This window comes from Lepisosteus platostomus, chromosome 7 (assembly GCF_059453375.1).
Source record: "Lepisosteus platostomus isolate fLepPlt1 chromosome 7, fLepPlt1.hap1, whole genome shotgun sequence".
Taxonomy (NCBI): domain Eukaryota; kingdom Metazoa; phylum Chordata; class Actinopteri; order Semionotiformes; family Lepisosteidae; genus Lepisosteus; species Lepisosteus platostomus.
This window is the reverse complement of record NC_142617.1, coordinates 23135197-23159804: the sequence shown is the minus strand read 5'-3', so window position 1 is coordinate 23159804 and position 24608 is coordinate 23135197. Positions and strand designations below refer to the sequence as shown.

At 44.4% G+C, this 24608-nt stretch overlaps 1 protein-coding gene and 2 long non-coding RNA genes across 4 annotated transcripts in view; 2 read left to right on the top strand and 1 right to left on the bottom strand.

Annotated features, from left to right (window-relative positions):
* The first annotated feature begins 8067 nt into the window (after nucleotides 1-8067).
* On the top strand, nucleotides 8068-11104 carry LOC148658485 (uncharacterized). The gene is made up of 7 exons (XR_015940084.1): nucleotides 8068-8183; nucleotides 8481-8542; nucleotides 9601-9700; nucleotides 9839-9900; nucleotides 10312-10408; nucleotides 10638-10799; nucleotides 10911-11104. It is a non-coding gene; the product is annotated as an uncharacterized LOC148658485 (long non-coding RNA).
* Nucleotides 10668-24608, bottom strand: part of LOC148658483 (uncharacterized) — a 32334-nt gene continuing 18393 nt past the window's right edge. Inside the window, exons 3-4 of one of the 2 annotated variants that reach the window (XR_015940083.1) lie at nucleotides 19579-19689; nucleotides 10668-10773 (exon numbers count right to left, since the gene is read on the bottom strand). Coding sequence is in view for 1 of the 2 variants with exons in the window: in XM_088639731.1 (XP_088495857.1) it covers nucleotides 13972-14185; nucleotides 19579-19689 (325 nt within the window). In the remaining variant the exon portion in view is untranslated. Of the gene's footprint in view, nucleotides 10774-13524; nucleotides 14186-19578; nucleotides 19690-24608 lie in introns of those variants that run through there. The other variant, XM_088639731.1, reaches the window with a different exon arrangement.
* On the top strand, nucleotides 18521-20357 carry LOC148658484 (uncharacterized). The gene is made up of 5 exons (XR_015940085.1): nucleotides 18521-18616; nucleotides 18755-18816; nucleotides 19228-19324; nucleotides 19554-19715; nucleotides 19827-20357. It is a non-coding gene; the product is annotated as an uncharacterized LOC148658484 (long non-coding RNA).

Here is a 24608-nt window from a genome sequence, read left to right as displayed (position 1 = left end):
CTGAAAAACACGTTTTGACACTTTTTGCACACTGGGGTTAAGAGCTGAGTGTGTGGGCTCTTCTTAGCCTAGCAGTTACACTGGGATTCTGCAGTCTGAAAAAACGCGTTTATTTCGGGCTGAAAAACACGTTTTGAAAAGTGTGCTGTTACTGCCCCATAAGTTACATGGGGTTGACCAAACTTGCAGAAACATGTTTATTTCTGCTGAAAAACACGTTTTGACGCTTTCTGCACACTTGGGGTTAAGAGCTGAGTGTGTGGGCTCTTCTGAGCCTAGCAGTTATAATGGGATTCTGCAGTCAGAAAAAACGCGTTTATTTCGGGCTGAAAAACACGTTTTGAACAGTGTGCTGTTACTGCCCCATAACTTACATGGGGTTGACCAAACTTGCAGAAACATGTTTATTTCTGCTGAAAAACACGTTTTGACACTTTCTGCACACTGGGGTTAAGAGCTGAGTGTGTGGGCTCTTCTGAGCCTAGCAGTTACACTGGGATTCTGCAGTCTGAAAAAACGCGTTTATTTCGGGCTGAAAAACACGTTTTGAAAAGTGTGCTGTTACTGCCCCATAACTTACATGGGGGTGACCAAACTTGCAGAAACATGTTTATTTCTGCTGAAAAACACGTTTTGACACTTTCTGCATACTGGGGTTAAGAGCTGAGTGTGTGGGCTCTTCTGAGCCTTGCAGTTACATTGGGATTCAGCAGTCTGAAAAAACGCGTTTATTTCGTGCTGAAAAACACGTTTTGAAAAGTGTGCTGTTACTGCCCCATATGTTACATGGGGGTGACCAAACTTGCAGGAACATGTTTATTTATGCTGAAAAACACGTTTTGACACTTTTGCACACTGGGGTTAAGAGCTGAGTGTGTGGGCTCTTCTGAGCCTTACAGATACACTGGGATTCAGCAGTCTGAAAAAACGTGTTTATTTCGGGCTGAAAAACACGTTTTGAAAAGTGTGCTGTTACTGCCCCATAAGTTACATGGGGGTGACCAAACTTGCAGAAACGTTTATTTCTGCTGAAAAACACGTTTTGACACTTTGTGCACACTGGGGTTAACAGCAGAGTGTGTGGGCTCCTCTGAGCCTTGCAGTTACATTGGGATTCAGCAGTCTGAAAAAACGTGTTTATTTCGGGCTGAAAAACACGTTTTGAAAAGTGTGCTGTTACTGCCCCATATGTTACATGGGGGTGACCAAACTTGCAGAAACATGTTTATTTCTGCTGAAAAACACGTTTTGACACTTTCTGCACACTGGGGTTAAGAGCTGAGTGTGTGGGCTCTTCTGAGCCTTGCAGTTACATTGGGATTCAGCAGTCTGAAAAAACGCGTTTATTTCGGGCTGAAAAACACGTTTTGAAAAGTGTGCTGTTACTGCCCCATAAGTTACATGGGGGTGACCAAACTTTCAGAAACATGTTTATTTCTGCTGAAAAACACGTTTTGACACTTTCTGAACACTGGGGTTAAGAGCTGAGTGTGTGGGCTCTTCTGAGCCTTAAAGATACACTGGGATTCAGCAGTCTGAAAAAACGTGTTTATTTCGGGCTGAAAAACACGTTTTGAAAATTGTGCTGTTACTGCCCCATGAGTTACATGAGGGTGACCAAACTGGCAGAAACATGTTTATTTCTGCTGAAAAACACGTTTTGACACTTTCTGCACACTGGGGTTAAGAGCTGAGTGTGTGGGCTCTTCTGAGCCTTGCAGTTACACTGGGATTCAGCAGTCTGAAAAAACGCGTTTATTTCGGGCTGAAAAACACGTTTTGAAAAGTGTGCTGTTACTGCCCCATAAGTTACATGGGGGTGACCAAACTTGCAGAAACATGTTTATTTCTGCTGAAAAACACGTTTTGACACTTTCTGCACACTGGGGTTAACAGCTGAGTGTGTGGGCTCTTCTGAGCCTTGCAGTTAGATTGGGATTCAGCAGTCTGAAAAAACGCGTTTATTTCGGGCTGAAAAACACGTTTTGAAAAGTGTGCTGTTACTGCCCCATAAGTTACATGGGGGTGACCAAACTTGCAGAAACATGTTTATTTCTGCTGAAAAACACGTTTTGACACTTTCTGCACACTGGGGTTAAGAGCTGAGTGTTTGGGCTCTTCTGAGCCTTGCAGTTACACTGGGATTCAGCAGTCTGAAAAAACGCGTTTATTTCGGGCTGAAAAACACATTTGGAAAGTGTGCTGTTACTGCCCCATAAGTTACATGGGGGTGACCAAACTTGCAGAAACATGTTTATTTCTGCTGAAAAACACGTTTTGACACTTTCTGCACACTGGGGTTAACAGCTGAGTGTGTGGGCTCTTCTGAGCCTTGCAGTTACTGTTAGGAATCCCTGGTGGGAAGATACACGGATCCTGTGCAGACGGAGGCACGGGTAATAGATGAGGCAGACGAACAAACCAAAACGAGAGGCAAGGTCGTAGTCAAAAGGCGAAAGGCAAGTCGTAATCCAGGAAGTTCTCCAGTAGCAAACAGTCCGAGGCGAGAGGCGAGGTGCAAAGTCGAAAAGGCAGAAGGGGAATCCAAAATCCAGAATAAACGAGGTACGGGGAAAAACGCCAGGTAGAGCTCTCAAGGAGTAGACTCAATACCGAGCAGTGGGAAGCAGGTGAAGATGGTATAAATAGCAGTGTGCACCGCACAGTGAGTGTGCGCAGGTGGTTTAACTCGTGCGGCGGCGTTTGTTAATAATCACCCGCTGCTGGGGCTGATTAGCTCGCTTACCATTTGGTCTTGACTGCCTGGTGGTCGTGACAGTACCCCCCCCCTTCACGGGCGGCTCCTGAAGCCCGAGACAGCCGATCGGGATAGTCCCTGTGGAAGTCTCCGATTAGCGTAGGGTCCAAAATATCCCTCTCCGGAACCCACGATCTTTCTTCAGGGCCATAACCCTCCCAGTCAACCAGATACTGAAGGGTACCGCGGTTCCATCTAGAGTCGAGGATCTTGTGGACTGTATATGCCTGGTGCCCCAGAATGCGATGCGGGGGTGGCGGGCGATGTTGGGGAGCCGCAAGAGGTGAGCGGTAGAAGGGTTTCAGGAGGGAGACGTGGAAAGACGGGTGGATTTTAAGGGTGGGGGGAAGTGCAAGACGGAAGGTAACTGGGGTGATCTGGGAGAGTATCCTGAAGGGGCCGATATACCTAGGCCCGAGCTTCTTGGAAGGCAGGTGTAGAGGTAGGTTCCTTGTTGATAGCCAAACAAACTGTCCTCTGCGAAAACGGGGGGCTGGTCTGCGGTGTCGGTTTGCGAATTTGGCCTGGCGCTGGGTTGACTTGGTGAGAGCTGTCCTCGCCATTCTCCAGGTCCTGCGCAGCTTGGAAATATATTGACGCACCGACGGCACAGCCGTGTCCGGAGGGGTGGCAGGAATGAGAGTGGGTTGATAACCTAGTGAACAGAGGAAGGGAGAGAGACCTGTGGAGGAGGAGGTAAGAGAGTTATGGGCATACTCTGCCCAGGGAAGTAGCGATGACCAGTCATCCTGCGAGTTGGAGGTGAAGGCTCTCAAAAAGGTAAGGAGGCTTTGGTTGGTCCGTTCCACCTGACCATTGGCCTCAGGATGATAACCCAAAGTCAGAGATACATGGGTCCCTAAAGCTTGGCAGAAAGCCTTCCAAAAGGCCGAGACAAATTGAGGTCCCCTGTCTGAGACCACATCATTGGGCAACCCATGTATCCGAACGACCTGTTGCACAAACAGTGACGCCATTTCCTGGGCTGTGGGCAATGCTGGGAGGGGGACGAAATGGGCTGCCTTGGAAAAACGATCAGATATCACCAAGATTACCGTATGACCTTGACTGCTAGGAAGGTCCGTAATGAAGACCACAGCAATGTGGGACCAAGGGCGGTGTGGGATCGGAAGAGGGTGAAGGAGACCGGTCTTCTTGGCACGCGGAGTCTTGATCCTGGCACAGACCGGGGAAGCTCGGACGTACTCTGCAGCATCTGATCGCATGGAAGGCCACCAGAAATCTCTGGTGAGTAGGTCCAGAGTGCGTCTGCACCCGGGATGGCCTGCAAACCGAGAGTCATGCCCCCATTGCAGGACAGCAGAACGCAAGTTGTCCAGTACAAAATGCTTATCCGGGGGGCAGCACAAAGGAACTATAGCTCCCTTGAGGGCACGTCTGATCTGATCTTCAATGGATCGCCCTGAGGATTCTGTTAGATGAAATGATTGGTTCCGGTGTGTAGTCCAGATCCGGGGGATCATGGAGCCGAGAGAGAGCATCAGCCCTCCCATTCTTCGAGCCAGGCGTATAGGTGATCACAAAATTAAATCGAGAAAAGAGAAGAGACCAACGGGCCTGACGGGAATTGAGGCGTTTGGCCGACTGAATGTAGGCCAGGTTCTTATAGTCCGTGATAATGACAAAGGGGTGATGAGCCCCCTCCAACCAGTGTCTCCATTCCTCCAGGGCCAGCTTGATAGCCAAGAGTTCACGATTACCGACATCATAATTAACCTCGGCAGGGGAGAGTTTCCTCGAAAAGAAGGCACAGGGATGTGGAATGTGCTTATCCCCGTGGCGCTGGGAGAGGACTGCCCCAACCCCATAGGCTGAGGCGTCAACCTCCACCATGAATGGCTGAGAGGGATCCGGGTGTCGTAGAAGTGGTGCCGAACTGAAGAGTTGTTTTAAGCGTAAAAAAGCCTGGTTAGCCTCCAGGTTCCATTTACCCAAGCCTGGTCGATTGCGGGTTAGTGCGATGATAGGCGCCACGACGGAGCTAAAGTTCCGGATGAAACGTCTATAAAATTTGGCAAAACCTAGAAAATGTTGAATTTGCTTTAAGTTACGAGGGGCTGGCCAGTCATTGATGGCCGCCACCTTAGCAGAGTCAATCTCTACACCAAATGAGGAAATGATGTAACCCAGAAAGTGAATTTTAGAGGCGTGGAAAACGCACTTCTCAAGCTTGGCATAGAGTTTGTTGTTAATGAGTCTAGTCAGGACCTCCTGGACGTGGTGGACATGATTCCTAGGGTTGGCAGAAAAGATGAGGATATCATCCAGATAAACCAAAACAAAATTCCCAATAATGTCCCTAAAGATGTCATTCATGAATGACTGGAAGACAGCCGGGGCATTAACAAGACCAAAAGGCATCACCTGATATTCATAATGTCCATGGGTGGTCATAAAGGCCGTCTTCCACTCATCCCCTTCACGTATCCTGATTAGGTTGTAAGCCCCCCGTAGATCTAATTTCGAGAAGATGGAGGCTCCCCGTACGGACTCCAAAGCGGCTGGAATTAAAGGCAAGGGGTAACGATGTTTAACCGTAATGGAGTTCAGTCCTCTGTAATCAATACACGGCCGCAAGGAGCCGTCCTTCTTCCCAATAAAGAAAAAACCCGCACAGGCTGGAGAAGAGGAGGGACAAATGAATCCTGACTCCAGAGCCTCCTTAATATAATCTTGCAAAGCCTGATTCTCTGCCTGAGTGAGAGGGTAGATCTGTCCTTTGGGTGGAAGGGTTCCAGGGAGCAACTCTATAACACAGTCACAGGTACGGTGAGGTGGAAGCGAAAGAGCCTTCCGTTTATCAAAGGCTTGTTTCAGATGCCTGTATTGGGGCGGGATGGTAGAGTGCTCCTCCATAGAGGTTACTGCAGCAGCAACCTTAACCGGCTGACGACAACAGTTGACATGACAGGAGTGGCTCCAGGCAATGAGCTCGTTCTTGTCCAAGGAGATGTGGGGATCGTGCTTCTTGAGCCATGGAAGACCTAGGATTACCGGGTAGGCAGGCGAGTCCAGGAGAAGGAGTGAAATTTCCTCAACATGAGTAGCACCAACTGTTAGAGAGAGAGGGACGGTCTGCCATGTAATCCGTCCAGGTGCAATCGGGGATCCATCCAGAGCTTGAATACAGATCGGGGGTGAGACCGGAGCCAGGGGAATATCCCACTTCTTAGCAAAAGTGACGTCTATAAAGTTCCCCGCTGCCCCCGAGTCAACAAAAACCAAAAGGGGAAGTTGTGCGTCAGTCCACGAAATTTCAGCTGGGAATAAAGGGCCTGACGAGGTTTGAGAAAAAACAGTACTACTGACTCTAACAGTAGGCTGCGGAAGGGTTCGAGAGGGATAAGGGGGTCTCAAGGGACAAGCAGAGAGAAGGTGATCAGGTGCAGAGCAATAGAGACAGTCCCTCCCGACGGCGCCTTTCCTTTTCCTCCGAGGAAAGGGGTGCATGATGCCGAGTGGGCACCGTAGGGGGTAGTACCTTCAGGACGGCCAGGACTGCTTCCATCATGACTCTCTGCTCTCCTCAGCCGAATGCGGGTGTCCAGTTCAACCACCTGAGCGATTGCCGATTCGAGAGAGCGGTTGTGAAGTGGCGAGAGCACCAGGTGGTCCTTTAGATCTTCAGAGAGACCCTTATAAAAAAGGCAAATCAGGGCTTCAGGGTTCCAGTCAGACTCCGTGGCGAGGGCTTGGAAGTCAGCCACATAATCATTCAGAGATCCATCACCCTGACGAAGCGAGGCGAGCCGGAGATGAGTCAGGTCCGGGTTGACTGGAGAAAAATGTGCTTGGAGCTGGTCAGCAAAAAGCTGGAAATCAGCAAACTGAAAGTCTCCCCTAGCAAGCAACACAGCTGCCCAATCCAGAGCCTTGCCAGTGAGCAAGGAAAGGGCGAAACCAATCTGCTCCCGGGGAGAAAAAAAATGCTCAGGATGCAACTGGAAAGCCAAGGAGCATTGAGCAATAAAACCCCTACAGCCCGCGGTGTTGCCGTCATATCTTTCCGGGAGAACAAACGGTGAGGCTACGGGAGAGGTGGGCGGGGTTACAGGGATTGGAGCAGTGGTCTGTGCTGGAGGCAAAGGGACAGGGGACAGCGACGTGATTTGAGAGAATGTGGAGCGAAGATTGAAGCTGGGTGAGAGCTTGGGAATGGCGATTGAAAAGTGAGCAAAAAGCTTGTGCGTCCGCGGGATCCATCTTGGGGCTCGGTATTCTGTTAGGAATCCCTGGTGGGAAGATACAAGGATCCTGTGCAGACGCAGGCACGGGTAATAGATGAGGCAGGCGAACAAACCAAAACGAGAGGCAAGGTCGTAGTCAAAAGGCGAAAGGCAAATCGTAATCCAGGAAGTTCTCCGGTAGCGAACAGTCCGAGGCGAGAGGTGAGGTGCAAAGTCGAAAAGGCAGAAGGGGAATCCAAAATCCAGAATAAACGAGTTACGGGGAAAAACGCCAGGTAGAGCTCTCAAGGAGTAGACTCAATACCGAGCAGTGGGAAGCAGGTGAAGATGGTATAAATAGCAGTGCGCACCGCACAGTGAGTGTGCGCAGGTGGTTTAACTCGTGCGGAGGCGTTTGTTAATAATCACCCGCTGCTGGGGCTGATTAGCTCGCTTACGATTTGGTCTTGACTGCCTGGTGGTTGTGACAAGCTACTCTATTACTAATATTAATGAAACATTTCTTATTCTATAGAACAAAAACAAACAGTAAAACTAAAACACAGATCTCCTAGCTTCTTATTTCATGAAGCAGATGACTGAATGACCAAGCCTAACTAGTAGCCAGAACCCCAGTTAACCCTCCGTAACACAAAGTTTAACCACACGACAGGAACTCTTTCAAACTGAGTGAAAATCATAAATGGATCCATAACTTTACATCATTTTACTATGTTGTGCCAATACCTGCATTTACATTTAGAACGAATGATGTCATAGAACACGAACCAGCATCACACCAGTTCCAAGTGTCTCCAAGGAGACAACAGAACAACAGAACTAATACTTAGTTAACATGTCTGGTTTAGGTGAAGAATCGGCTAAGGTAAGTTTCAGGGTTTAATGGTGGGATGGCACCTGTGCTTTTTTTCCCCCAACCGCTACAATATGATTCGCACCAAACCCAAAAGAAATACTGCACAATTCAGGAACTTCATCAACCTAGGAACTGTAAAATAAGCTTACAAACAACTGAATTGAAATGCCAAAAAGTTCAGAGAAAGGCACAAACTATGTTTACTTGGTGTTTACAAAATTAAAGCTAACTAAAACTGTAATGATAAACAATCATGCTGCCAATGTACAGAGAAATATCATGTTTTTTGAATAATGTATTATTTCTTATATAGGAACCCAGTATAAGGGAATCCCTTGCGATCCTGTCTGCAGAGATAAAGGTAAGTATTTTTTTCTCTTTAGCTCTGTCACTCCAAGAAATATAATGAACATAAATATATTTTGCCAATCTTTTCATAGTAATCCAAACAACTCTGCGTGTATCTGACATTTGTAATATTTATCTACCGCAGTATAACTCTTCTGGCAAGGCGATTGGTATTGTACCTTGAAAGAAAACTGATTGGAAATGTCATGTACTCTATGGTTTCTATTGATGTCAAGTGGCAAATGTTGACTGGTGATGTTATGTGAATCTTAGGAAATGGTCATTTTTCAATCGTGTCTATGTTTCTCAGAATTTGAGACAGAGAGGTCAATCTCTGCAATCCGAGCTGAGGGCATTTCTTGGAATGGAAAGGTAAGAGCAACGTGTTCTTTGATATTCTCTTAAGACTCTTCGCCAGATTTAACGATGAAAAATGTAAATAATAATAACAAACATTATTTGATATAGTGCCTTGAAAGGTGGCTTCTTTACAGATTGACAAAACCAACAACAATAAATAATACACAATATATGCATGATGACAATACACAGTTAGAGGAGACAGTAGATGGTCATTGTCAGTGTATTCTGAAGGTAGTTTTCCAATGTTTTGGAACGGGGTAAAAGAGGCTACCTCTACTAGAATCTTTGTCCTAACCAAAAATGTAACAAAGTATAATAATAATATTAAAAATAATAATAATAAACTTTATTTATAGAGCACCTTTCATACAAATAGTGTTTTGGTGCTTTACGAACCAAGTGTAAAAATAAAATATTAAAATTGAGAGATATACTTTCAGTTGTAAAGGAAAATACAGCAATACAGTAAAGCAACATACATGTCAATTAAATAAATAAAAATTAGGAAAGTCGTAATAAAATAAGAACAATTAAAGAGAACTAAAAAAAGAAACATAAATAGAAAGAACAAAGAACCACTTTAACTAAAAGCAACATTTTCAAATGTTTTTTTAAAACAATGTACCGAGCTTGACTGCCTAATAAAAAGTGGTAGTGAGTTTCATAATTTAGAAGCATAAAAACAAAAAGCAGCCTCTCCACTCTTTCTGCATTTCACATGTGGTATTTGCAGTAGGCCAGTATGTGCAGATCTCAGGTCACGTATAGGAACATATGAAGACAGACATTCAGTAAGGTACAGACGTGCTAGGTCGCTTAAAGCTTTAAAAACAAGTAAAAGAACTTTCAAATTTATCCTAGATAATACAGGTGACCAGTGAAGTTTTTTCAAAACAGGAATGATATTCTCTTTCTTGTATTTGTTAGGATCTGTGCTACTGCATTTCGAACAAGTAGTAAGGGATTTATTGTTTTCTTGGGAAGCCCACAAAACAGAGCATTACAATCATATCCACATCAATGTGAGCAATGGAGAAGTCAAATTAACGTGTCTAAATATCATCTAGTTCTATCCCAGGGAAGAGGGCTGTTGCCTACACAGACGACAAGACACAAAACGCTCAACTGTGCAAAACACGCATAAGGACATCAGTCAGGAGGAACAAGGTAAAGTGTTTTTACTTCTTCACCATGGTCATGTAGTTTCACTCCAAGCACTGTCATATGAAATAACTGTGGAAACGACCTCCCCAACATTTTGGGTTGTTGCATTTTGCTTCAATGAATTTTAACCTTTTCTTTTAGACATTAAGAGGAAGGACACATTCACCCTTGGTAGAGATTCAGTTGTTCTTTGAGATGTCAAGGTGAGAATTAACCACTTCAGGCATAAGTCAATCCACATGACTGAAAAAGGGGCAATGAACAGGATATGGGGATTTTTCTAGTTATAAAGTACAATAATCATCATTAAATGATCTAAGACTACTGAAGTATAAGCTGTGTCCCTGACTGAATAATTAGCAAATTCATCTTTGTAGAGTGCAGCTACTATCTATTCAGTGGCATTTCCTTAAAACAACTGTATTCCCACATTCTGAATATGGAGTGAGATCATGTAGAGAATGTTGGACTTGTAATAAGTAATTGAAGGATAATAATAATCAACGAAAGTGTTTAAAAGTATCAACAAATGCCTTCAAAGTACTTGACACGTACTTTGCTTTCAAAAGTGAAACATAATTAATGCTTACGTAAGATTTCTCTTGACTTCTCAGGAGTATACTAACTCCAAGGACAAGTAACATCACAAACCATTATTTAAGTGCTGATGTTGGAGCTGCAATACTACTACCAAGACAAAAAATGATACAGGTAACACTGCTTTCAGATTTCTAAGAATTGCTAAAATAGTATGTTTACAGAGCATTCAGAGTCTCATAGAGAAAATAAGTTGAGAATATGACAAGTTCCTACCATCTCAAACACTGCCAATCTAGAACAAAAAGAAAGTACTTGAACGCCTACAGTAATCAAACACAAACCAGAACATATCAGTGCATGACAATGAAATGTAGTCACAAAATGATTCTACGCTTTCAAGTCCCAAAAAGGACCGAGGAACTTACCGGAGGCGATCCCTGGATTTCAAACACAGCACAATGTAGCCAATGTAGGGGAGAAGATCACAGAGAGCTCTACTCAGATTGCTCAGAGTCAGCCCCAGGACCCTGTCCTGACTGAAGGAGACAAAGTGGTCAAACAGGTAGGTAGAAATGAGTAAGGAACAGAGAGTATGGTTATTCTTGCATTGTTTTGTTCGTCTGTCAAAGAAAAGAGTGCTTCTGACTTTTGTCAATGTTCATCTTTATTTTAGGAGAAGAACAAAATGTGGTATCACACTTTGCTCAAGTGTATGATACCATGTGTGTACAGCAGACATCACCAAAGGAACAGGAGACACCTGAGTAGAGAACAAGAATATGAAAAGACTGATGAAAAAAAGCACCAGGAGAAATCCATTGAATATGCACAATCTCGTACAGTATTTCAATAAAAAGTTTCAGTGTTGTTTTTAGTGTCGTCGTATTGCATACACAATGTATTGCATTAAAACAATGTGTCTTGTTTAATGAACAATTTCATTTACTTTAGTAAAAAAAGTTGTTTACTGTAGTCCTAGCATGGATGCAATTGTTAGAAAAAACTTGAATATAAAACTGAATGTTTCATACAATATGGGTTTGTGTTAACCCACACACCTAAGTGAAATGTTTGATTACGTTTACAAGACATAACACATAGTTCAGTTGAGTGTGAAAGGGAACAACAGAGAAAGTCACAAACAAAACATTTGTGAAGGACTTGATGAATGTTTTTTCTTTAGAAATTACAAAAAATAAAGAATTTTTCAACAAGATGTCTTTCTATAGCGAGTTTCATTTGAGATAGTCTTTTCTTAGAAGTGCAAGAGTGGTATTCTCTACAACTTATTCCCCAATTTGATCATTCTCAGAAATTAGGAGACGGAAACCACACCTACTGTAATATTAGACCTTGTAACAAAGCAACTAGGTTTCAATGGCTTAAAAGGTGCATAAAGAGGCTCATGTATAATGACCTCCAGTGTCTCACAGGTTTCCCAAATCATTTCTTAGAGCAGTGGTTCTCAAACTGTGGTACGCGTACCAGCAGTGGTACGTGGCGTGCCGCCAGGTGGTACGCCAAATGACCCTGGAACTGTGTTGTGTGCGCTGAAAAAATCGGGACGGGTTTTCATATTTTGTATTTTTATACGTGTCGAATACGCAGCCTACGTACTACGATACAGTGCGCGCTAATACTTCAGTGGACACAAGAGATACTCTGTAATTCTATACCACTCTATAGGAATGCGTGCTACGGACGCAAATGACCAATTGTATTTTAAAAAATCTACTGTATCTCCAGCAAATAGGGAGAAAGGAGAACGTGCGTGATTTTGGAACAATGCCAACGTTGCAAACACAGGAATGCATAGAAATGCGTGCAACGAACGCTGGTAATCTTGTGAGCACAGGAAAGCGTGAAAAATAACAGAGAAATATTTAAGAACTGTTCTAAGTTAATTTGAGAAAAATACACCGAGCGTCTCTGTGTTTCTCTCCCATGCGCATGAAATAAATACTTAAAATAAACACTGAAATAAAAACGGAAACGTGGAAAAATGCAAGCTTGCGGATTGCTAAAGCAGGTAAGCCCCACAATATTATGTGTGGAGAAAAAGCTGCTGAACAGCTCGACCTGCTGCCCCCCCCCGAAAGACACAGTCATTCATAGAATTATTGAAATGAAGGATTATATCAAAAGTACGCTGACAGTGCGCGTTACGTTGAGCAGATGTTTTTCACTGCAATTAGATGAGTCTGTAGTCGATTTGGCCAATTTGCTCGCTTACGTTAGATACGAGTTTGAGGGTACGTCCCGTGAGGACTTCCTGTTCTGTAAGCCGCTACCAACAGGAACTACAGGAGAGCACGTATTTCAGCTTCTGAATGAATTTATCGAAGAGACTGGCATCGACTGGATAAAATGTGTCGGAGTTTGTTCAGACGGTGGTAGTGCAATGACAAGCCGACACAGGGGTGTAGTTGCACGAATTAGAGAGGTTGCTCCAGAAATTAATGGTTTCATTGCAACATCCACCGCGAGACCTTTGCCGTCAAGAAAATGCCTGACGATTTAAAATCTGTTAGACTGTTGTGAATTGTATCAAGGCTCGAAAAATTAATTCACATCTGCTTTGCTCGACTAAACAGGCTCACCCCTCTCACTGAAATGGTGCTTTTTTATTTTTATGTGTTGTTTTTTTTCTGTAAAACACTTTGAGAAGCCACATTTTAATATATCAAACAAAGTTTATTATTATAATATTTATTACATGTATGTGTGAGTGTGTGTGCACATGCGCTCATGTTGGTCATTGATAATTTCTGGGGTTCCTATGAGATAGTGACTTTTAGGTGGTACTTGGATACTTTGGTTGGATTAGGGGTGGTACTTGGTCCAAAAAGTTTGAGAACCACTGTCTTAGAGTATGGAAAAAGAGGAAATAAAGTGTCTACAGAAAGCGTATACCCCCTTGAACTTTGTTCAGTTTGTTGCGCCAGTGCCTGAGTTTCATGCACTTAAATGAGGACCTCTTTCTCACACCACATGTTATACTTTCAATGGGAAAAAATGAAATATTAGAACTGCATACATTTTCACCCACGTGTTAATATTTTGTAGAAGCCCTTTTCACAGCAATTTCAGCTGTGAGTCTGTTGGTATAGGGCTCCGCCACCTCTGCACCAACAAGATTTGATAATATTTGAGAATTTGAGAAGTCTGTCTGGTTTAGCTGAAGAATCAGCTAAGGTAAGTTTCAGGAAGAGCATCTGATTTCTTTCAATAAAGCAGAACAGAGAAAAAGCACACAATACAAAATCATGAGAATTTGTATCCATATGACACTTTGACTCAAATACTTTTATCAGACCTACACAGAGTATATACTGTACACACTTTTTCAGCCCAGGTTTATACATTTGATACATTTGGAACTGCCATTTGTAGGTGTTTTTGTGTCTTAGCTCACAACTGTGAAACCTGTAGTTACAAACATGGAGGATGAAGACATGAAGACATATATTGTACCTCTGACCGGACTACCTTCGAAGAGGTGAAAGATGAAACTTTTCCTTTATCGTCAACTCAGTGAATGTCTTTAAACTTTCGAAAACTGTAACAAAGAATAAGTTTAAAAACGTATTTTCATTGGACCCACAGAAAAGTCAAAGTTGTCCATAGAAATGCCCGTCTAAATCAGAAATCTACAGCACAAAGGCAGTGGCATTTCGGGACATAAAAATGAAATCACGAATTGCCCTTGGTCACGGACATCTTGCTATCAGTCACTACAAAGATGTTTTCTCTCGTGCCAAGGCTTGCCTGACTTGCTTCTCCAGCTGGATGGCTTCTGGTCGCTGGTCAGGATCGACAGCCAGCATGTCCTGGAGCAGTGTCCTCAGCTCCGTGCTTATGGCTCTCTTTACTTTCAGGGGGATGTGGAACTGCAGCCAGGGGTTCTCATGCATGGCCTCTCCAATAGGCCCTGACAGACATATGCTCCTGTATCGGAAACACACTTTAGTTCAATTCTAAAATATTTCTCATAGGACTGAAGGAACCTTTGCCTGTTAAGAGTTAACAATTAGGTCCTCAGTTCAATTCATTCACCTCCGGGTGTCATGCAGTGCGCTGACACCCGGAGGCTGTGGCAGGCATTACAGTCAATCACAGGCTACAAGGGCTGCAGCCAGGAGATTGACACGTACAACGCATCCCTGCCTGACGAGCTGAATCACTTCTATGCCCGCTTTGATGCTCTGAACACGGGCAATGCTGAGAAGACCCCAAGTGCGCAGGGCGAGATTTTATTCTGAAACTCTCAGAGCAGGACATGCAGAAGACTCTGAGCAGGGTGAAAATCCGTAAGGCTGCAGGGCCTGATGGGATACCACCTCGCGTCCTGAGGTCATGTGCAGCCCAGCTGACCACAGTGTTTACAGACATCTTTAACTCCTCCCTGTCACAGTCCATGGTCCCCACCTGCTTTGAAAAAAACACTATTGTTCCAACCCCCAAAAAGACAAAAGTGACATGCCTGAATGATTACCGCCCAGTAGCATTAACATCTGTGGTGATGAAATGCCTGCAGAAGCTGGTGTTGTCACACATCAACTCCTCCATCACAGAGTCCCTGGACCCCCTGCAGTTCGCCTACCAGAACAACAGATCAGTGGATGATGCTGTCACCACTCACACCACTCACCCTGAGCACTGGAACCCCACAAGGCTGCTGTCTGAGTCCAAGGTTGTACTCCCTATTTACTCACGACTGCACAGCAAGACACAGCAACAACCGTATCATTAAGTTTGCCGATGACACCACTATAATAGGACTGATCAGTGATGATGACGAGTCCACTTACAGGGATGAAGTTGTACAGCTGCTTAGGTGGTGTCATAGCAATAACCTGGACTTGAACATAAAGAAAATGAAAGAGCTAATAGTGGACTTTCGGAGACACAGGCCACACACTCACAGCCCACTCAGTATTGATGGAACGGAAGTGGAAACAGTCACCAGCTTTAGGTTTTTGGGAATTCACATCTCTAAAGATCTAACCTGGACTGTGAACACTGACTCTATCATGAAGAAGGCTCAGCAGCGCCTTTATTTCTTGAGGTGCCTCAAGCGATGGGGGATGCCAATACATGTGTTGGTGAACTTCTACCGCTGCACTATCGAGAGCGTCCTCACCAACGGGATCACCATGTGGTATGGCAACACCTCTTCGCGAGAAAGAAAGGCACTGCAGAGAATGGTCAATATGGCCCAGAAGATCATCGGCTGCGGTCTCACCGAGATTAAACAGCTCTATGAGGACCGCTGCCGTGGTAGAATTCTGGCCATCACAGAGGACAGTCACCACCCCGGGCATGAGCTCTTCACCCCACTGCCCTCAGGCAAGAGATATAAGAGCATACGGACACTTACCACTAGATTCTTCAATAGCTTCTATCCACAAGCAGTGAGACTGGTGAACACATTTAGCCATCCCCCTCGGACCACACCTACACCATCACCATCTACCTCATTGTAATTTATTTATTGTATGTCTCCAGTCATTGTTTACACGTCTGTATTGTTTACATTCAAACTGTCTGCATGTTTACTTGCACATTGTCTATTGTTTCTTTGTACATTGTCTTGATGCACTGTTTGCACTTTGTTTTGTTTTTTACACTTGTTTTACAATCAAGAGACTTTCTGTAAGTAAGAATTCCATTGTACCAGTACCGGTTACATATGGCAATAAAGTTCAAGTTCAAGTTCAAGTTCCTCAAGAACTGTTTTACGGTTTTCTACACTCCTGGCTGGCCAAGGTTTCTTTAAGGTCTCTTAAGTGGAGGTGTAACTCATGTATCCTACATGTGATTTAGCAACATGAAAGGGAATAGCTTCTTATCGGATTATGGTCTTGGTTAACTGCCTAAGGCTGACCTAAGTGCCTAACTTTCTGACTTTGTTTATACCTTATATGTTAAGAAGCTTCTTCTGACCAATCAGAAATGTATGCTTTATGTATGAACATTTTGCTCATCAAAGTGAGTGAGAGACAAGGTTAACAGAAATTAGCCACGGCAGTAAATGACAGCATATTTTTTGGTTCTTAAATGGTCTCTACCTGGCACACCTGCAGTGCAAACTGACACACACTGTTTAGAGAAACAGCTACTCTATTACTAATATTAATGAAACATTTCTTATTCTATAGAACAAAAACAAACAGTAAAACTAAAACACAGATCTCTTAGCTTCCTATTTCATGAAGCAGATGACTGAATGACCAAGCCTAACTAGTAGCCAGAACCCCAGTTAACCCTCCGTAACACAAAGTTTAACCACACAACAGGAACTCTTTCAAACTGAGTGAAAATTATAAATGGATCCATAACTTTACATCATTTTACTATGTTGTGCCAATACCTGCATTTACATTTAGAACGAATGATGTCATAGAACACGAACCAGCATCACACCAGTTCCAAGTGTCTCCAAGGAGACAACAGAACAACAGAACTAATACTTAGTTAACATGTCTGGTTTAGTTGAAGAATCGGCTAAGGTAAGTTTCAGGGTTTAATGGTGGGATGGCACCTGTGCTTTTTTCCCCCAACCGCTACAATATTATTCGCACCAAACCCAAAAGAAATACTGCACAGTTCAGGAACTTCATCAACCTAGCAACTGTAAAATAAGCTTACAAACAACTGAATTGAAATGCCAAAAAGTTCAGAGAAAGGCACAAACTATGTTTACTTGGGGTTTACAAAATTAAAGCTAACTAAAACTGTAATGATAAATAATCATGCTGCCAATGTACAGAGAAATATCATGTTTTTTGAATAATGTATTATTTGTTATATAGGAACCCAGTATAAGGGAATCCCTTGCGATCCTGTCTGCAGAGATAAAGGTAAGTATTTTTGTCTCTTTAGCTCTGTCACTCCAAGAAATATAATGAACATAAATATATTTGCCAATCTTTTCATAGTAATCCAAACAACTCTGCGTGTATCTGACATTTGTAATATTTATCTACCGCAGTATAACTCTTCTGGCAAGGCGATTGGTATTGTACCTTGAAAGAAAACTGATTGGAAATGTCATGTACTCTATGGTTTCTATTGATGTCAAGTGGCAAATGTTGACTGGTGATGTTATGTGAATCTTAGGAAATGGTCATTTTTCAATCGTGTCTATGTTTCTCAGAATTTGAGACAGAGAGGTCAATCTCTGCAATCCGAGCTGAGGGCATTTCTTGGAATAGAAAGGTAAGAGCAACGTGTTCTTTGATATTCTCTTAAGACTCTTCGCCAGATGCAACGATGAAAAATGTAAATAATAATAACAAACATTATTTGATATAGTGCCTTGAAAGGTGGCTTCTTTACAGAATGACAAAACCAACAACAATAAATAATACACAAGATATGCATGATGACAATACACAGTAAGAGGAGACAGTAGATGGTCATTGTCAGTGTATTCTGAAGGTAGTTTTCCGATTTTTTGGAACGGGGTAAAAGAGGCCACCTCTAATAGAATCTTTGTCCTAACCAAAAATGTAACAAAGTATAATAATAATATTAAAAATAATAATAATAAACTTTATTTATAGAGCACCTTTCATACAAATAGTGCTTTGGTGCTTTACAAACCAAGCGTAAAAATAAAATATTAAAATTGAGAGATATACTTTCAGTTGTCAAGGAAAATACAGCAATACAGTAAAGCAACATACATGTCAATTAAATAAATAAAAATTAGGAAAGTCGTAATAAAATAAGAACAATTAAAGAGAACTAAAAAAAGAAACATAAATAGAAAGAACAAAGAACCACTTTAACTAAAAGCAACATTTTCAAATGTTTTTTTAAAACAATGTACCGAGCTTGACTGCCTAATAAAAAGTGGTAGTGAGTTTCATAATTTAGAAGCATAAAAACAAAAAGCAGCCTCTCCACTCTTTCTGCATTTCACATGTGGTATTTGCAGTAGGCCAGTATGTGCAGATCTCAGGTCACGTATAGGAACATATGAAGACAGACATTCAGTAAGGTACAGACGTGCTAGGTCGCTTAAAGCTTTAAAAACAAGTAAAAGAACTTTCAAATTTATCCTAGATAATACAGGTGACCAGTGAAGTTTTTTCAAAACAGGAATGATATTCTCTTTCTTGTATTTGTTAGGATCTGTGCTACTGCATTTCGAACAAGTAGTAAGGGATTTATTGTTTTCTTGGGAAGCCCACAAAACAGAGCATTACAATCATATCCACATCAATGTGAGAAATGGAGAAGTCAAATTAACGTGTCTAAATATCATCTAGTTCTATCCCAGGGAAGAGGGCTGTTGCCTACACAGACGACAAGACACAAAACGCTCAACTGTGCAAAACACGCATAAGGACATCAGTCAGGAGGAACAAGGTAAAGTGTTTTTACTTCTTCACCATGGTCATGTAGTTTCACTCCAAGCACTGTCATATGAAATAACTGTGGAAACGACCTCCCCAACATTTTGGGTTGTTGCATTTTGCTTCAATGAATTTTAACCTTTTCTTTTAGACATTAAGAGGAAGGACACATTCACCCTTGGTAGAGATTCAGTTGTTCTATGAGATGTCAAGGTGAGAATTAACCACTTCAGGCATAAGTCAATCCACATGACTGAAAAAGGGGCAATGAACAGGATATGGGGATTTTGCTAGTTATAAAGTACAATAATCATCATTAAATGATCTAAGACTACTGAAGTATAAGCTGTGTCCCTGACTGAATAATTAGCAAATTCATCTTTGTAGAGTGCAGCTACTATCTATTCAGTGGCATTTCCTTAAAACAACTGTATTCCCACATTCTGAATATGGAGTGAGATCATGTAGAGAATGTTGGACTTGTAATAACTAATTGAAGGATAATAATAATCAACGAAAGTGCTTAAAAGTATCAACAAATGCCTTCAAAGTACTTGACACGTACTTTGCTTTCAAAAGTGAAACATAATTAATGCTTACGTAAGATTTCTCTTGACTTCTCAGGAGTATACTAACTCCAAGGACAAGTAACATCACAAACCTTTATTTAAGTGCTGATGTTGGAGCTGCAATACTACTACCAAGACAAAAAATGATACAGGTAACACTGCTTTCAGATTTCTAAGAATTGCTAAACTAGTATGTTTACAGAGCATTCAGAGTCTCATAGAGAAAATAAGTTGAGAATATGACAAGTTCCTACCATCTCAAACACTGCCAATCTAGAACAAAAAGAAAGTACTTGAACGCCTACAGTAATCAAACACAAACCAGAACATATCAGTGCATGACAATGAAATGTAGTCACAAAATGATTCTACACTTTCAAGTCCCAAAAAGGACCGAGGAACTTACCGGAGGCGATCCCTGGATTTCAAACACAGCACAATGTAGCCAATGTAGGGGAGAAGATCACAGAGAGCTCTTCTCAGATTGCTCAGAGTCAGCCCCAGGACCCTGTCCTGACTGAAGGAGACAAAGTGGTCAAACAGGTAGGTAGAAATGAGTAAGGAACAGAGAGTATGGTTATTCTTGCATTGTTTTATTCGTCTGTCAAAGAAAAGAGTGCTTCTGACTTTTGTCAATGTTCATCTTTATTTTAGGAGAAGAACAAAATGTGGTATCACACTTTGCTCAAGTGTATGATACCATGTGTGTACAGCAGACATCACCAAAGGAACAGGAGACACCTGAGTAGAGAACAAGAATATGAAAAGACTGATGAAAAAAAGCACCAGGAGAAATCCATTGAATATGCACAATCTTGTACAATATTTCAATGAAAAGTTTCAGTGTTGTTTTTAGTGTCGTCGTATTGCATACATTTAAAACAATGTGTCTTGTTTAATGAACAATTTCATTTACTTTAGTAAAAAGTGTTGTTTACTGTAGTCCTAGCATGGATGCAATTGTTAGAAAAAACGTGAATAAAAAACTGAATGTTTCATACAATATGGGTTTGTGTTAACCCACACACCTAAGTGAAATGTTTGATTACGTTTACAAGACATAACACATAGTTCAGTTGAGTGTGAAAGGGAACAACAGAGAAAGTCACAAACAAAACATTTGTGAAGGACTTGATGAATGTTTTTTCTTTAGAAATTAGAAAAAAATAAAGAATTTTTCAACAAGATGTCTTTCTATAGCGAGTTTCATTTGAGATATTCTTTTCTTAGAAGTGCAAGAGTGGTATTCCCTACAACTTATTCCCCAATTTGATCATTCTCAGAAATTAGGAGACGGAAACCACACCTACTGTAATATTAGACCTTGTAACAAAGCAACTAGGTTTCAATGGCTTAAAAGGTGCAGAAAGAGGCTCATGTATAACGACCTCCAGTGTCCCACAGGTTTCCCAAATCATTTCTTAGAGTATGGAAAAAGAGGAAATAAAGTGTCTACAGAAAGCGTATACCCCCTTGAACTTTGTTCAGTTTGTTGCACTTAAATGAGGACCTCATTCTCACACCACATATGTTATACTTTTAATGGGAAAAAAGGAAATATTAGAATTGTATACATTTTCAGCCATGTGTTCATATTTGGTAGAAGCCCTAACAACACCTAAAAAACACCTAACAACTGGTGCAGGACCGAATTAGGCCAGTACCCACTATTGATAAACATACAGAAAACAATATTAAAGTACTGGCTTTAATATTTTAATATTAGCCAGACACAGCTGGATGAGCTCTACCAGCCAGGACAGGAGGCTCTACTGTACACAGAGAGGGGCGGGAGGGGGGAACAAGCTGCCCAGCCATGTGGAATGCTACAGAACCCTAAACAGACAATACATACTACCCAAATATTTGACCAAGATATCCAGACACAGCTGGATGAGCTCCACCAGTCAGGACAGGCTAATAAGATACACTACACAGACATTCACAACAGTAACATATCATAAACACTTGAATTACTTATCAAGTCTCTCGAAACAAAATTTCGAGAAAAAACACATTGCCCAACGTTAGAAAGCATCTTGCATTACATTGCTTGAAAAATAATTTTATTTTGAAGGAATTATGGATCGGGAATTCTTCGAGGAAGTCGGGGTCACACAGCATGCCGCCCCATATATCAGGGCGCACATTGGATCAAGGCACAGTCTCTTTCAAGACAACGATCCGAAACACACAGCAGCAAGGGCAAGGCTTATAGAAGAACGAGTGAACTGGGTGAAAACTCCAGCCAAATCTCCAGATTTAAATCCAATAGAGATGGTATGGCATTCGCTGATAGACTATGTTTGGAAAACTTCTAAACACGGCACAAAGCAAGAACTGATACTGATACAATGTCTGTTGATACTGATACTGTATGAGTAGGGCTGTTTCACCACTCCTTCTTTTTTTTTTGCTTACAGCAGTACTTCTTATGGTAGTACTTAAGTACAGTACAGTAGGTACTTACAGTAGTACTTCTCGCGTTAAGAAAGTTAAGTGTTAGCATAAACTATTATTAATAAATAATATTAAACTTAGCACTGTAATAAATTATGCTAATATTAAATTAGATTCTGCTCTGAGAATGTAGGGGGAAGGAAAAATGCCAGTGGTCTTTTCACTGATGAACTTGTCATCAGTGGTGGCCTGGCACGCTGAGGTGTGCCACACCACTGCGTAACACCACACAGCTGCGAGAGCACCTCACTGTACCCGGCCACCACTGCATCACACAACTGCCAGCGCACCTCATCGTACCAAGACACCACTACGTCACACAGCTGCCAGCGCACCTCACCATGCCAGGCCACCAATGCGTCACCCAGCTACCAGAGAACCTCACCCTGCCCGGCCACCACTGCATCACACAGCTACCAGCGCACCTCACCGTACCCGGCCACCACTTAATCATAGAGCTGCCAGCGCACCTGACCGTGCAAGGCCACCACTGCGTCACACAGCTGCCAGCGCACCTCACCGTGCCACGCCACCACTGCGTCACACCACACAGCAGCCAGTGCACCTCACTATACCAGGCAACAACTGCGTCACACACCTGCCAACGCACCTCACCGTGCCAGTCCACCACTGCGTCACACAACTCCAAGCGCACCTCCACGTGCCGGGCCACCGCTGTGTCATACCACACACCTGCCAGCGCACCTCACTGTGCCAGGCCACCACTACGTCACACAGCTGAAAGCGCACCTCACCGTGCCAGGCCACCACAGCGTAACACAGCTGCCAGCACACCTCACCGTAACAGGCCACCACTGCGTCAAACAGCTGCCAGCGCACCTCACCGTGCCAGGCCAAAACTGCGTCACAACACACAGCTGCCAGTGCACCTCACCATTCCAGGCCACCACTACATCACACAGCTGCCAGCACACCTCACCGTACTAGGCCACCACTGCGTCACACAGCTGCCAGCGCACCTCACCATGCCAGGCCACAACTGCGTCACACCACGCAGCTGCCAGTGCTCCTCACCATGCCAGATCACCAATGCGTCACACCACACAGCCGCCAGTGCACCACACCATGCCAGGCCACCACTGAGTCACACCAAACAGCCGCCAACGCACCTCACCGTGCCCGACCACCACTGCATCACACAGCCGCCAGCGCACATCACCGTGCACGGCCACAGCTGCATCACACAGCCACCAGCGGACCTTACAGTGCCAGGCCACCACTGCGTCCCACAGCTGCCAGTGCACCTCACCGTGCCAGGCCACCACTGAGTCACAACACACAGCCACCGCTGCACCTCACCGTGCCAGGCCACCACTGCGTCACACCACACAGCCGCCAGTGCACCTCACCGTGCCCGGCCACCACTGCGTCCCACAGCTGCCAGCACACCTCACCGTGCCAGGCCACCACTGCGTCACACCACACAGCCGCCAGCACACCTCACCGTGCCAGGCCACCACTGAGTCTAAACCACACAGCCGCCAGTGCACCTCACCGTGCCAGGCCACCACTGCGTCACAGCACACAGCCGCCAACGCACCTCACCATAACAGCCCACCACTGCATCATACCACACAGCTACCAGCACAACTCAACTTGCCAGGCCACCACTGCGTCACACAGCTGCCAGCGCACCTTACCGTGCCTGGCCACTACTGAATCACACCACACAGCTGGCAGCGCACCGTGCCAGGCCAACACTGCGTCACACCACACAGCCGCCAATGCACCTCACCATAACAGCCCACCACTGTGTCATACCACACAGATACCAGCGCACCTCACCGTGCCCTGCCACAGCTGTGTCACACAGCTACCAGCGCACCTCACCGTGCCAGGCCACCACTGCGTAACACAGCTGCAAGCACACCTCACCGTGCTCAGCCACCACTGCGTCACACAGCTGCCAGTGCACCTCATCGTACCAGGCCACCACTTCGTCACACCAACAGCTGCCAGTGCACCTCACCATGCCCGGACACCACTGCATCACACATTTGCCAGCGCACCTCACCGTGCCAGGCCACCACTGCGTCACACAGCTGGCAGCGCACCTCACCGTGCCCAGCCACCACTGCGTCACACAGCTGCAAGCACACCTCACCGTGCCCAGCCAAAACTGCATCACACAGCTGCCAGCGCACCTCACCGTGCCAGGCCAACACTACGTCACAACACACAGCTCCCAGCGCACCTCACCGTGCCAGGCCACCACTGCGTCACACAGCTGCCAGCGCACCTCACCATGCCCAGCCACTACTGCATCACACAGCTGCCAGCGCACCTCACTGTGCCAGGCCACCACTACGTCACAACACACAGCTGCCAGCGCACCTCACCGTGCCAGGCCACCACTGCGTCACACAGCTGGCAGCGCACCTCACCGTACCCAGCCACCACTGCGTCACACAGCTGCCAGCGCACCTCACCATGCCAGGCCACCACTACGTCAAACCACACAGCTGCCAGTGCACCTCACTATGCCCAGCAGCCACTGCATCACACAGCTGAAACCACAATCCACCGTTCCAGGCCACCACTGCATCACACCACACAGCTGCCAGTGCACCTCAACATGCCAGGCCACCACTGCATCACACCACACAGCCGGCAGTGCACCTCACTGTGCCCGGCCACCACTGCATCACACAGCTGCAAGCACACCTCACCGTGCCAGGCCACCACTTCGTCACACCACACAGCCGCCAACGCACCTCAACGTTCCCAGGCCACCACCGCGTCACACAGCTGCCAGCGCACCTCACCGTGCCCGGCCACAGCTGCGTCACACAGCTACCAGTGCACCTCACCGTGCCAGGCCACCACGGCATCATAGAGCTGCAAGCACACCTCACTGTGCCCAGCCACCACTGAGTCACACCACACAGCCGCCAGTGCACCTCACTGTGACAGCCCACCACGGCATCACAGAGCTGTAAGCGCACCTCACCGTGC